Genomic DNA, 12,083 nt, shown 5'->3' with positions numbered 1-12,083 from the left:
CCATTTTTCTTGGCTGGAGACGTAGAAACCGAGTTGCTGGGTCGTAGGTTAATTCTATGTTTAACATTTTGAGGAACCGCCAGACCGCTTTCTGAAGGAGCTGCACCATTTGCACTTGTAACTGTCCCTTCCTTGTTACCGCCTTTCATGGCAGGTTTGATGTGGCAGATGCCCTTGTGGTTGACCCGTGGTTCCCTAATGATGCCGAGTGTCATTCCCTGGGCTCATTGCTTACTTGTGTTTTTCTTCCTAGAAATGCCTTTTCGAATCCTTTCATTTTTTAAATCAAGGAGTATTTTTTTACCTTTTATTTTTTAAGATTTTATTTTAAATTTATTTATGTTGAGAGATAGAGAGCGCAAGTGGGGGAGGCGCAGAGAGAGAGGGGGAATCCCAAGCAGGCTCCTCGCTGTCAGCGCAGAGCCTGATGCGCAAACTCTCGAATCTGCGAGATCATGACCTGAGCCAAAATCACCCAAATCAAGAGTTGGATGCTTAACTAAGCCACCCAGGCGCCCCTAAGATTTTATTTTTAAGTAATCTCTACACCCAACGTGGGGCTGGAACTCATGACTCCGAGATCAAGAGTCGCATGCTCTTCCCACTGAGTCAGCCAGGGGCCCCTAATTTTTTTTTTAAACCTTTTAAATGAAGGTATTTGTCTTTTTGACTGAATTGTAATTCTAGATACACATCCTTTATTAGATAGGACTTACAGTTTCTCCCAGCGTGAGGGTTGTCGGGGTTCTGTCCCTTAAAGCACAAAAGCTTGTCAGACCAAAGCCCATATCTTCTTTTTATCTGTTTGCTTTCGGGGTCTACTAAAAATCATCGCCTAACTTATGGTCATGAAGACATTTTCCTTTAATCTCCCCTAGGAATTTTAGTTTTAACCCTTACATTTAGGTCTATGACCCACTTTGAGTTAACCTACATACATAGTGCAAGGGCTCCAGGCCAAAGTTGTTCTTTTGCACGTGGATACCCAGTTGTACAAACACTTGTTGCAGACCGTTCTTTCCACACTGTATTGTCTTGGCCCCTGTGTGGAAAATTGATCGGCCATAAACAGGGCTGATTTCTGGACTCTGAATTCAATTCTATGCCATTGATTCCAAATATCTATTCTTAGTAAGCCTCCCTTTTGAGTCAGTAACAGAGCAGAGGCTAAAAAACTCATCCTGGACTGTTCGCGCAAGGAGCCAGCGGGGGGTGATGCACCCAAGACCCTGTTCTGGGGCAGGTGGCCTTTCAGGGAAGAGAAGGTTCGAAGATGGGGGTGGGGGAGATAAGGAACACGAAAAGGGTGTTCCTGCCCCTGCTCACCCCTCCTGGGGTAGCAGTTGTTGGCCCGCTGTCCACGTTCCCGTGCAGCCCTGCCCTGGAGGCCCCAGGAGGCATGGAGAGGGAGGGCGAGCGAGAATGTGGGTGCCTTACACCGCAGTTAGGAGGGAGCCAGCACCCTCCCAGCCCACCCCGCCTGCTGGCTCTTCAGCTGCCTGCCTGCCTGCCTCTGCACCCCACATTTGCCCGCTGCCTGGAGGAACACGACGCTGAGCTTCCACTCACACCAAGGCCAAGGGCATCAGGGCCCAAGATAGCCAGGCTACTGAGTCCTGGAAAGCACACTTGGAGTAGAGGGAGAGGAGGGCGAGCAGATGTCCAGGCTCCCCCTTCCCCCGCTGTCTGGGTGGGTAGTGTGGGAAAGGGGGGGTGAGGATGATCCCGTCAAGTCCCTTCCCCACCGAAGGCAGGATCTGCAAAGCTGCTGGGATCGAGGGAGGGGAACGCGCCTGGGAAACCTGAGAGGTGACAATTTCACAAACGGCCCGGCCGGGCCACTGCAGCTGTGGCCTCTGATCACAGGAAAGCAGACACGCTGGAGGAGGGGCAGGGGCGTGCAACACGGGGCACAGGGACAGACAGCCTCCCTGGTAGAGTCAAACACACTTTATTCGGCACGAGAACGTGTGAACAGAAGGGCCTCCGGCAGGGTTCCGGACAAAGAGCTCTGAGGCAAACCCTGCTGTAAACAGAGCAAAGGGCATCATGTAAACCACCAGCCCGGAGGGGAGGGAATCTGCACAAAGTCGGGGCAGGTCACACTGGCCAGCACATGGTGAAGCGGGGGTGGGTGACCCATGCCCAGGAGAGTCGTGAGCAGCTCTAAGTAACTCAGAAAAGCCAGGGTAGGAGGAGGGCAGGGGCCTGGCCAATTCAGGGGATTATCTCGACCACTGAGGGCCACGGGGTTCGATTTGGCTGAAGCAGCCCGGGCTGCTGTGCCAACACATGATTACAAGGCCCTGAAAGCCACAGCCTGGCATGGGGGGCACAGGAGAGGTGGCCCTTGGGGGTGCTCACCATCGGCCCACAGGGCAGGGCTCTCACAACCAGGTGTACTGTGGCCCTGGCGGTCGCCTCCAATCAGCGAACTGTAAATGGCACCGACCTTCTCTGCCCAGGACCCCACTCCCTTGACTTGGGACCCCAGTGGAAGTGGGGAGGGGCAGTGGAGGGCAGAGCAAGGCAGGTCCGTAGGCAGAACCACCTCTGATGACTACAGTCTTGCCCTCGAGACTCACGATTAGGGGTGGGGAAAGGTTGTGGGGTCTGCACCCAGAAATAGCCTCTGTCTGAACCGTGTGCCCGGAGGGCATGCTTGTGGCAGGGCCCGCACATGGCCTGAGAAGCAGCAGCCAACCACAGCAGGCAGCCAGGACCTCTGTTTGGGTCACTCCCTGCTGTGCTGTTACACCGGGTACAAACAGGAGCAGGGGGAAGGAGGGGATTCTGGGAAGGAGGAGGAGAGGGTGCGGGTTAGGGAGGTAGTGTTGGGTATATCCTGGGACTCTTGGGAGTGACAGGGAGAAGCCATGCACGACGGCACAGCTGGGTCCAGCTAAATTCCCGAGTAACAACTGCTCTGAAGGCCAGAGGGATAGGCAGAGAACAGAAGTGCCCTCTTCCTGGACCCGCCCCTGCTAACCCAAGAGTGGGGTATGTTCAAGAGCACCCCTATCCCCAACCAGTGACTAGCGTGGCAGGAACAGGAGGCTCAAAGTCTGAGTGTGGATGTGAAAGGTGCTTCTTCCATGGGCTTTGGGCTCACACGTAAAATGCAAACTTGCTCACCACCAGGGGACAGAGGAGAGGCTGTCTTTGGCTGGACAGAGGCTGGGAGGGCGAGGCCGGTGCCCAGTAGGTGTGAGTGACAGCCAGAGCCCAGCTTCTCTCTAGAAAATCACTATACTACACAGGAAGTTGGTGGCGGTGGGGGACCCAGGGAGGGCTGGATCTATCTAAATGACTCACAGATGGGAGGGTGGCTGGGATGACACAAATGCCCCGATACCCAGGGATCACAACCGACAGGCGAGAGGAGCAGAGCTAACAGCTGTGGAGGGATGGGGGGCAGGAGGGGGGGGTGGCCTGTGGTACACAGCCCTCCATGGGGCTCACTCGTCAAACTTCCCTTCCCGAATGTGCTCAAAGGAGAAGGGTAGGAACTTGAAACCGGTTCCGCTGTAGAATTTATTCTGGAACTCGACCCTGGGGAAAGGGAAAAAGAAAGTCGTCATTCCACAAAATCCTTTTGGGATTTCACAGTTGGGCTAGAAAGATGCTCTGATGCTCCTCCCCTCATTCTCCTAGCTGAGCTCAGCCTTCGGCCGCCCACCAAGCCCCGGCCCCCGCCCGCTTCCCACCGTGCACACAGGCCCCACTTCTGCAGCCAGGGCCTGCCCCAAACCTGCCCTGGGCGAGAGTGCAGAACATCTCCACACTGGTTTGTCCTCAATTCTCACTCTGTCCTACTGAGCAAGAGTGTTTCTGCAAAACTCTGTCTAGCCATGTGCTAAGTGATTGGCTTGGGTCTCTAACGACAACGAAGAAGTGTCCCCTAAACACCCCCCTCCTTGGCAGGGGCTCCCAGTAGACCTCTCTGAGAAGCCCCTGGGCGGCAGGAGCTCTGGCAAGCACCCTTGTTTGTTTCTTTTCTTGCTGGAGGAAGGAGAAGGGAGGGTTGCGAGTAAACGCTGGGCGATGGGCGCTTTAGAGGAGGAAATTCCCAGGAAAGGGGGGGGGGGAATCAGGAGGGGAAGTCTTCTCCAAGCAATGGCCAAAATATTCTCCAACTACAAAAACATCTGAGAACGAATTCTTCTCCCAGGGGCTGAAAGGAAAAGCAGAGCTTCACCTCCCTTCCCAGGCAGCTCAGGATCCATCCCCAATGGTCTCCCTGGGGCCCCTTCAAACTCTGAGGGGCAGGAAGACCGCGCTCCCGGCAGCAGAGCCAGGCTCAGCCCGTGCTTCCCCCTGCACACTCCCTGGATGGCTGCCCAGCAACCAAATCACCACCAAATATGGGCAGAAAAATGCATGATTCAGAGGACAAAAAAGCCAAGGAGAGCTGCCCTGAGGAATAGTTTCCACTCAGTACAGTGTGCCCCTGGGGGCACCAGAGCCCCCACAAGGACAGGCAGAGCTGGGGGCGGGGGCGGGCTTCAGGCAAGGGCTCTGGTGCAGGGCAGGGCTTCATCCTGCCTCCAAACCAGGGGTGGGGGTAGGGGTGGGGTGCCTGCACTTTGGAAGGGCTGTCTGCAAGCAGAGGTCCTCAGAGGCCCCGTCGGCCCTGGGGTGCTGGCTGAGAACACTGGAGCTGCCAGCTCCACCCCCTGGGGACAAGAGGTGAATAGAATTTTCTGCGTGGGTGTAAGAACAGGCAGCCTTCTCCTCCCAGCCCCACATTCCACAGGCTGGGCCCAGGTCCCCAAGCCTCCTGGACTCTGGAGAGTTCCCTGGGCCAAGCCCCTCAGGGAAAAAGGATCTGGGGGAGGGGGCTTCAAACTGAAGTCAGTCCCAGGATTCCCGGCAAGAGCGATTCCAAACCAGGATCTGGACTCGTCCCCATATCCTAACACCCAGAGAAGTCCTACAAGCTACAGCTACTCAGGCCTCTGTTGTGGGAATTAGGTCGGTTCCCACTTCTCACCCGCTGCTGCTGGGCCCGAATGCTTCAAATGCTTCGTGCTGGGTAGGCTGTTTGCATATGGGAAGGGCATTTCTGAACAGCTAAAAACAGCCTCACATCCCATTTGCATTCAACAATATGTAGCCAGATGGTGGGTAAGTCACCTTAGGGTCTATGAGGAGATCCCCTGGCTGGCTAATCACACAAACAATTCAAATTCCAAACTGGCCGAATGAAGTAGAAGCGTCAAAAATTTTCAGATGCCCATGGGATCACCATCCTTCTCTTGCCATTCCTCTGTGCGCCTCATCTATCCATGGGGCCCAGTGGGTAGGAAGGGGGGCACGTGTCCAGGGCCATCTTGGGCATCTCGGGGTCAGCTTGACGTCACCTCCCTGCTCAGCCTCGCTCACCCCATCCTCCCAGAACAAAGTTGGAAAGCAATCTCCCTGTCGGGCTCCCCGCCCTCTTCTCCCTCCCAACCAGGGAAATGTGTGCTTCCTGAGAAAGTACAAACACAAAGTTCTTTGCGCTGGGGCCCACAGGGCCCTGCTGGCTGTCCTGCAGGTCCCTCCTATTTTAAGGGCCTGTTATACTACTCAGGGAGCCTCCAGGGCCCCAAGTCACTGAAACGTACCTCTAGAATTCCACAGTTGGGAGGAGGGCCTCAGGAAGTCGGAAGGGTTTCTGTGTCACCCCTTCCAGCTCCAGGACCTGGCAAAGGCCACCCAGTGACCCAGAAGGGTAAGTGGGAGTCCACAGAGCATTCATTCCTGCTATGTAACAGGAAACCTTGTTTCCTTGAGTGAGGGAAGGAGAAAGGAGTCCTGGGCCTCCTCCCTTTCCTGGCAGGGTTGTGGCTGAAAGGAAGCAGTTTTAGAATGAGGATTCTGGGCTGAGCCGCTTCACTGGCCCTTTCTGCCACTCTGTGAGTAGTCCGGGGCCTGGCACACATATCTATCTGATGGCCCAAATGTCAAGGCAATAATGGCAGCCAGGAACTCTACTTCAGGCGTTCCTACTTCTCCTGGGCCAGCCATTCCTGCAACCATCCCATGGTGTCCTGCTGTGGCCCCACTACATTCCTTACAGCAATTTGGTCCCCATTTTCCTTTGGCCTTCAACCAATCTGTGAGTGTGCAAGTGTGCACATCTATACATATGTGGAGTTTGCTAGATAAGAAGGGATTAGGTTCCTGAAGGTAGGCCACGGAGCAACAGTCTTTCTACTAAAGTCAGTTTGGTGTCCACAGTTGCAACTACAAATCATATTCCCTACCTTTGCCTTTTCTGAGAAAGAAAAGACAGCTAATTATAGTAGGCAAAAATAGACGTGTAACACAGAAGGCAACAGAATTCGGTTGGTAAAGTAACCTGTTCACTAATGTTTTCAAATATATCACCCACCACCTAAGGACCCTACATGAATCTCACTAGTGAGATTCTGTTTGTTACCAAAGCAGATGTTGTTTTTCTTGTCCTCACTGAAGACATCCAAACCTGTAAAATGGGTAGCCCTTACATCAGAATCAGGAAACCCCAGCTGACAACCAGGAGTAAAGTGACAGGCTGGAAGATGCCCAGGCCAGACACCAGGAAAAAGAGCAGCAATGTCCCTGCAGCCACTTGCAGCAGGACCAGCTGTCCCCTCTCACAAGATGGCCACAACTCAGAATTCCTGCAGTCCTGGTGGACTAGAAGACCTGGGAATCCTTGCAGCACATCCTCATTCGGCCAGAAGGGGGAGCATGAGCACCCGGGTCACTCACCTCCTTTCACTAAGGGCGATTCTCCAAACAAGCCTCCAACGATGGGATTCTGAAAGCTCTATAAAGGAGTTTTGCTGTTTGGTTTTTTTCCTCCTCTATGCGATCCTTCCACTACCCAAACAACAAACCTACAAGTTTGTTGATGAGCCTGTTCTTGAAAACTACAGGCATTCAGATGTGCCTCCCCCTGGGGTGTCCCCTCCCTCTCAACAGACTTAATGCAGTTTCTTTAGAAGGGACCACAGCCAAGATGCCCTCCCCACAGGGCACCCCACTTTTAAGCAGGGTGGCTGTGACCCGCACTTGAACACCAGTTTACGATGTGTCTGGGCACGGTGACAGTCGCTTGGTATATGCATTGATTTCATAATTATCATGGCAACCATGTTACATGGATACCCCCCTCTCTGCATATGAGAGAAACTGAGGTTCAGGGAGGTAAGTGCTCTCCTCAGGGTCACCCAGCAAGATCCAGCAGAGCTGGAATTCAAACCCAGTGGCGCCTAATTCTGAATGAAGTCTGCTCTCTTGTCACTCATCAGGTCTTTGGGCTCACTGGTGAGGACATGAGAAGACACCTTCACCTGAAGGCCACAGGTGAGCCCGAGGAAGAAATAATCCTTCTGGCAACAAAACACGACCTCCCAAGCTGCCTCAGCTCACTCTGGAAAGTAGCCCCAAGCCCAGGTGACCTTCCTCACCCTGGGGTATGCTCAGCTCGCTGCTTAGACGGTTCTGACCCAGCACCTTGACTGCTCCCCAGCCCGCCCAGGGGGGAGGCAACAGGCTCCCCACTTGGGCTGGAATTCAGGTGGGGTAGTGACTGGCCCCTCAAGCCCAGGGCTCAGGAGACAGAGAAGTGACCGGGAAAGGAAGGAAGAAACAGTGAGTCACCACAGGCTGGTTACACAGACATTCCCTCATACCGAGCAGCTGAGGAAGTGTGCTGGGGAGAGAACGCTGATAAGCTGAGAACAGGGTAGCGTGCCAGCAGCCTGAGCCACACAGCGCTCCTAACCTCCTGGTTGGACAGTAAATAAACAACAGCTGGGTGGGGAGGAGGGCGGCAAGGAGGAGGAAAGCCAGACAGAGAAAGAATATTGACCGACGTAGCAGGACGGGTTCTTTAAAAGGAGCTTTTGAGGGAAGGGTAAGTCCCAGCTACGGCCTGTCCTTACATGCCTCCCAGTACCCTCTGTCATTTACAACAGCAAACAGGAATTTTTTAGGGGGCTCAGCATAACCAAGTCAGGAGAAAAGTCAAAGAAAAGGGGGTTGGGGAAGACGATCCTTGGGTTCAGGTTTAGAAAACTGATGTCACGAAAACTTCCACGCCCTGTCTGAGCTTGAGATCACTAGCACCACACAGATCGTCTTGTCTATGGGTCCTAACGTAGGGCCAGTGAGTTTGTGACCCCCTAAATGGGTAAAACTGCTGTGGGGGATGTTTTTCTAGGGAGAGGGTCCAGAGCTTCCAGAGCTTAAGGTAGGGAAGCCAGATAAAGTACCGGATGCCTAGTTTTTAGCACGAATATGTCCCATATCCATGTCCCAATGCAAATTCATTGTGTATCTGAAATTCAAATTTAACTGGGTGTCCCGGAATTTTATTCACTAAATCTGGCAACGCTAACTTGAGGTCACAGGGTCACTGCCTGGACCAGACGCCAGCTCTCCTACTCCCTGGGGCTGAGCTGGCTCTCTCTGTGCAGAGCCATTAAGAGCCACAAACTACATTAAAGAAAACAAACAAATCCCAAACCTGCCCTTGTGAAGGTGCTGTTTCAGTGAACTGAGCTCCACATTATGGAACCAGGAATCCCCCTACCTATGTCAACTGCTAGGGGTCTGCCCCAAAGACACTGGCACAATGACAGAACGAGGGGGACAAAACTGGGGTACAGTGTGCTCTAGCACTTTCCTGGACTGCGAATCTACTCCAGAGTTGCTTGCATCGCTCTGAAGACAGGAGAAAGTTTATGCCAAAGGGGAAAAAAAAAACAACACACAACCAAACCAACCAACAACCTCAGTCTTTTAGGCCATACTCAAGAGCAGTGAAGAATGCTAAAGGGAGAAGGAATCTGACAACATCTACCAGAGAATTGTCCCTTGGGGGGCTCTGAAAGGTGAGCTGTGCTTTTGTGGGGACACTTCCTGATGCTCACTCCTGACATAGGTCATCGGGCAGAATGATGTGAATGAAAGCAGACACTTCCTAGCGTCTCTGGATTCTGTACAAGAGTAAAGCCACCCTCAGTGCAGCCAAGGACACGTCCGCAGCCCCCGAACTCGCTGTTCCTCACCAGTGTAACCGCAGCGCGTGGAGGAAGGCCGAGAGGCCCTCCATGATCAGGAGGATGGCCACGGTCAGGGTGGCAAAGGCGGCGAAAATGAAGAACAGCGCCAAACCTCCTGCCAAGCTCTTCACGCTGAGGCCGATGTGGATCACCATGGTCCAAAGCACCTCAGACAGCTCTGGGGAATGGGGAGAGACAGGACATCCGGTTCAGTTTGGCAAGAGGTGCTGCGGGCCTTGCATTCTGCTCCGTCATCCCTCTCCTGAAGTGTCTGCGGCATCGTGGGCACTGCAATCTGGGCAGGACCACCGTGCATAGCTAAGTCTGGCAAAAGTGCTGGTCCTCCCATCTGGACATCTTTCTCCTGGGACTCAGGAGTCTGAATAATTCCAGCGCCTTTATGTTATTTCCACTCTATTTAAGCTCCGCATCCGAGAGAGTGCCCAGAGAAGGGGAAAACCTAATTTTCAATCTGGGAGAAACACACTCACGTGCATGAGCGAGGCTGAGGGCCCAGAGCCGCAGGTAAGAGGCGGTGTTGGAGATGCAGCCCAGGCAGTACTCGATGGTGTGGATGGCCTGGTGGACCATGGTGTCCCCAAAGTCAAACTGTTCGTGGGAGAAAAACCAGAGAGAAGATATAAGGCTGGGAGGGGATGTGCAGAAAGGACGTGATGGTCACCTGGCACTTTGGGCCTGGGCCCGAGCACTAACAGTTACACGGAACAGGAATCCCAGCGTTGAATTCAGGTGGTGTCTTCAGCCGTCCCCAGAAATCCTGCCTGGCTTAGCTCCCCAACGGGATACCCCATTTCCCTTAATACGCTACATTTTAATGACCTACATCTTAATGAGATTCTTCTCTTTACCTCGCTAGGCTATAAGCCCAAGGGTGGAATGTATGCCGAGTTAAGAGCACTCAGAGAAATGGACTGTCTGGACCCAGGACTCTTAGGGCCCTGCTGCTGGGCCTGCTCCAGCCAACTTCCTCTTTATGGCGCCCGAGTGAAGTGCTTTACTCTAACTGAGCCATGAGAGCAGAACGGCCTCTTCCCAGGCTACACTTCAGCCACCGGCCAACAGGCCAGGAGCTGCTGAGGCAAGACTAAGCCTCCACAGCCACTTCACTCATTATTCCGATAACCTGTTGGGAACAAGATAACCTCCTTTTTCTTTTGTCACTTCTGAAAAGATTACACAGGGAAATTCTGGCAAAAGTTTCACAAAATCCTACAGTTGACTGAGACCAAACATAACATCTATTGTTTTTTCGTATTTGTTTTTCTCACGCTCCCTTTCTCCCAGCTTTCCTTTCAACATCAAAAATTGTTTCCAGAGTGGGGCACCTGGGTGGCTCAGTCGATTGAGCGTCCGACTTCAGCTCAGGTCATGATCTCACGTTTCTTGAGTTTGAGCCCTGAGTCGGGCTCTGTGCTGGCAGCTCAGAGCCTGGAGCCTGCTTCGGATTCTGTGTGTGTGTGTGTGTGTCTCTCTCTGCCCTGACCCCACTCACGCTCTCTCTCTCTCAAAAATAAATAAATGTTATAAATAAATAAATAAATAAATAAATAAATAAATAAATAAAAACTGTTTCCAGAGTAAAGGGGTAGGGGTAGAACAAGTTTTCAGGAGTTCATTTGTAGGTCCGCTCCAAGCACAGCCAGGGAAGAATTACTGGTATGCTCTAGAAGCATCAGGCATACTTCAGGCCTCTCCTGTGGCCAGGTGGAGCCATCAGCAGCCACCAGAGAGCAGGAGGCGGGCTCTTCCCATGCTCCTCCCACACAGCCCAGCCTAGAACCCCAGAAGCACAGGGCCTCCCCTTGCCTTCAGGTCAGAGTCTATTTTTTACCAGTTTCTTTCAAGACTCACATGACTCCACTCCCAAAGGACACCAGAAACGTCTTGGGAAATTGCAGGACGAGAGGAGGAGCTGGCTGGTAAAGTGCTAACAGCCCAGGCCCTCAGGGGGGTGGTCAGTGGGGAGAGAGGCCAGCTCCAACACACCACCTTTGGGCGACTACCTCAGTTTCCCTCACCTCTGACCATCTACACTCTGAGTATTTCTGGGCTTTTCTTCTGCAGTAGGTTCTTCAAGCCTCCTAGTTACTCTGAAAACTAAGATAATCCTAGTTACCTCAATCCCAACAGCGTCGCTAAGAGCTCTCCCACCACTGTTGGCCATCACCCAGAACCCATGCTCAGAGGAAGGAAGGGTCCTGGCTCCGAGGGGCACTGGTGTCTGCTCCTAAGAGCTCTACGAAAGTAGGGACTGCCGGGCTTCCTCAGAGCCAGCCCCTTGTCAGCAGTTTTACTCTACCTGGAGTTCTTCCCACAAGAATGGAGAACGTGGAGAAAGCCTCTCTTCTAGACCGTGGGCAAGTTTTCATTTCTATACAATGAGGGACAATGATGCTGAGGTGAGGATTTAGTGAGACATCAGCCAGGCACTTAGGAGCCTATCACTGCCTCATGAGTCAGCGGTGACTGAGGAGCAATCGCTGTGGACTCCCTGTCTACACTCCACTCCACCTGCAGGGTCCATCCACTCCTCCTCTCCTGCGCCCTGCCCTCCACCCTCTCTGCCCCGCACACCTGACCTTCCTGGCACCCCCTCCCTTGCCTCCCAGTCGTGAGGTCTAACAGACCTTCTGTGTCCTGACTGAACCTCTGCAGTCTCTGCCACTGTCGCCTTTTCCGCCTCCCTCTCAAGACACTCGCCTCCCCTCAGTTTTCCTCCTACCCCCTGGGTGTTCCTTGGTTCTTCCCTAAATGCTGGAGGGTCAGCCTCAGCTCTTACACCTTTCCTGCAGCGCTGCCACTCAGGGCTTTGACAGCCACCCCTAGGACTCCCAAATGGACGCCTTCATCTCCGTGTTGCCCATTTCCAACTGGCCGTGCCACATCTCTTCCTAGTGCCACCCAGATTGATTAACTGCTCTCCTCTGACCCCACCACGACTTCTACTCCATGTCCCACGTTTGATGGAGTGTCACCACCAGGGCCCCAGGCACCCAAGCCTGGAAGTCCATCTTGAACCTC

At 53.3% G+C, this 12,083-nt stretch overlaps 1 protein-coding gene across 6 annotated transcripts in view; it reads right to left on the bottom strand.

Annotated features, from left to right (window-relative positions):
- Positions 1-3,352: 3,352 nt before the first annotated feature.
- ATP6V0A1 (ATPase H+ transporting V0 subunit a1) overlaps positions 3,353-12,083 on the bottom strand; it is a 58,834-nt gene continuing 50,103 nt past the window's right edge. For 3 of the 6 annotated variants that reach the window (XM_086687354.1, XM_086687356.1, XM_086687355.1), the window contains 3 exons: positions 9,533-9,650; positions 9,048-9,219; positions 3,354-3,552 (listed from right to left, as the gene is read on the bottom strand). In XM_086687354.1, the coding sequence (XP_086543480.1) occupies positions 3,459-3,552; positions 9,048-9,219; positions 9,533-9,650 (384 nt within the window). In that variant the 3' untranslated portion in view covers positions 3,354-3,458. Of the gene's footprint in view, positions 3,553-9,047; positions 9,220-9,532; positions 9,651-12,083 lie in introns of all 6 variants that reach the window. The other 3 variants (XM_025917598.2, XM_086687357.1, XM_086687358.1) reach the window with 2 other exon arrangements.

This window comes from Puma concolor, chromosome E1 (assembly GCF_028749965.1).
Source record: "Puma concolor isolate L17-30 chromosome E1, mPumCon1.1.hap2, whole genome shotgun sequence".
Classification (NCBI taxonomy): domain Eukaryota; kingdom Metazoa; phylum Chordata; class Mammalia; order Carnivora; family Felidae; genus Puma; species Puma concolor.
Note: the sequence above shows the minus strand (reverse complement) of the source record. Positions and strands in the feature narration are given on the sequence as shown.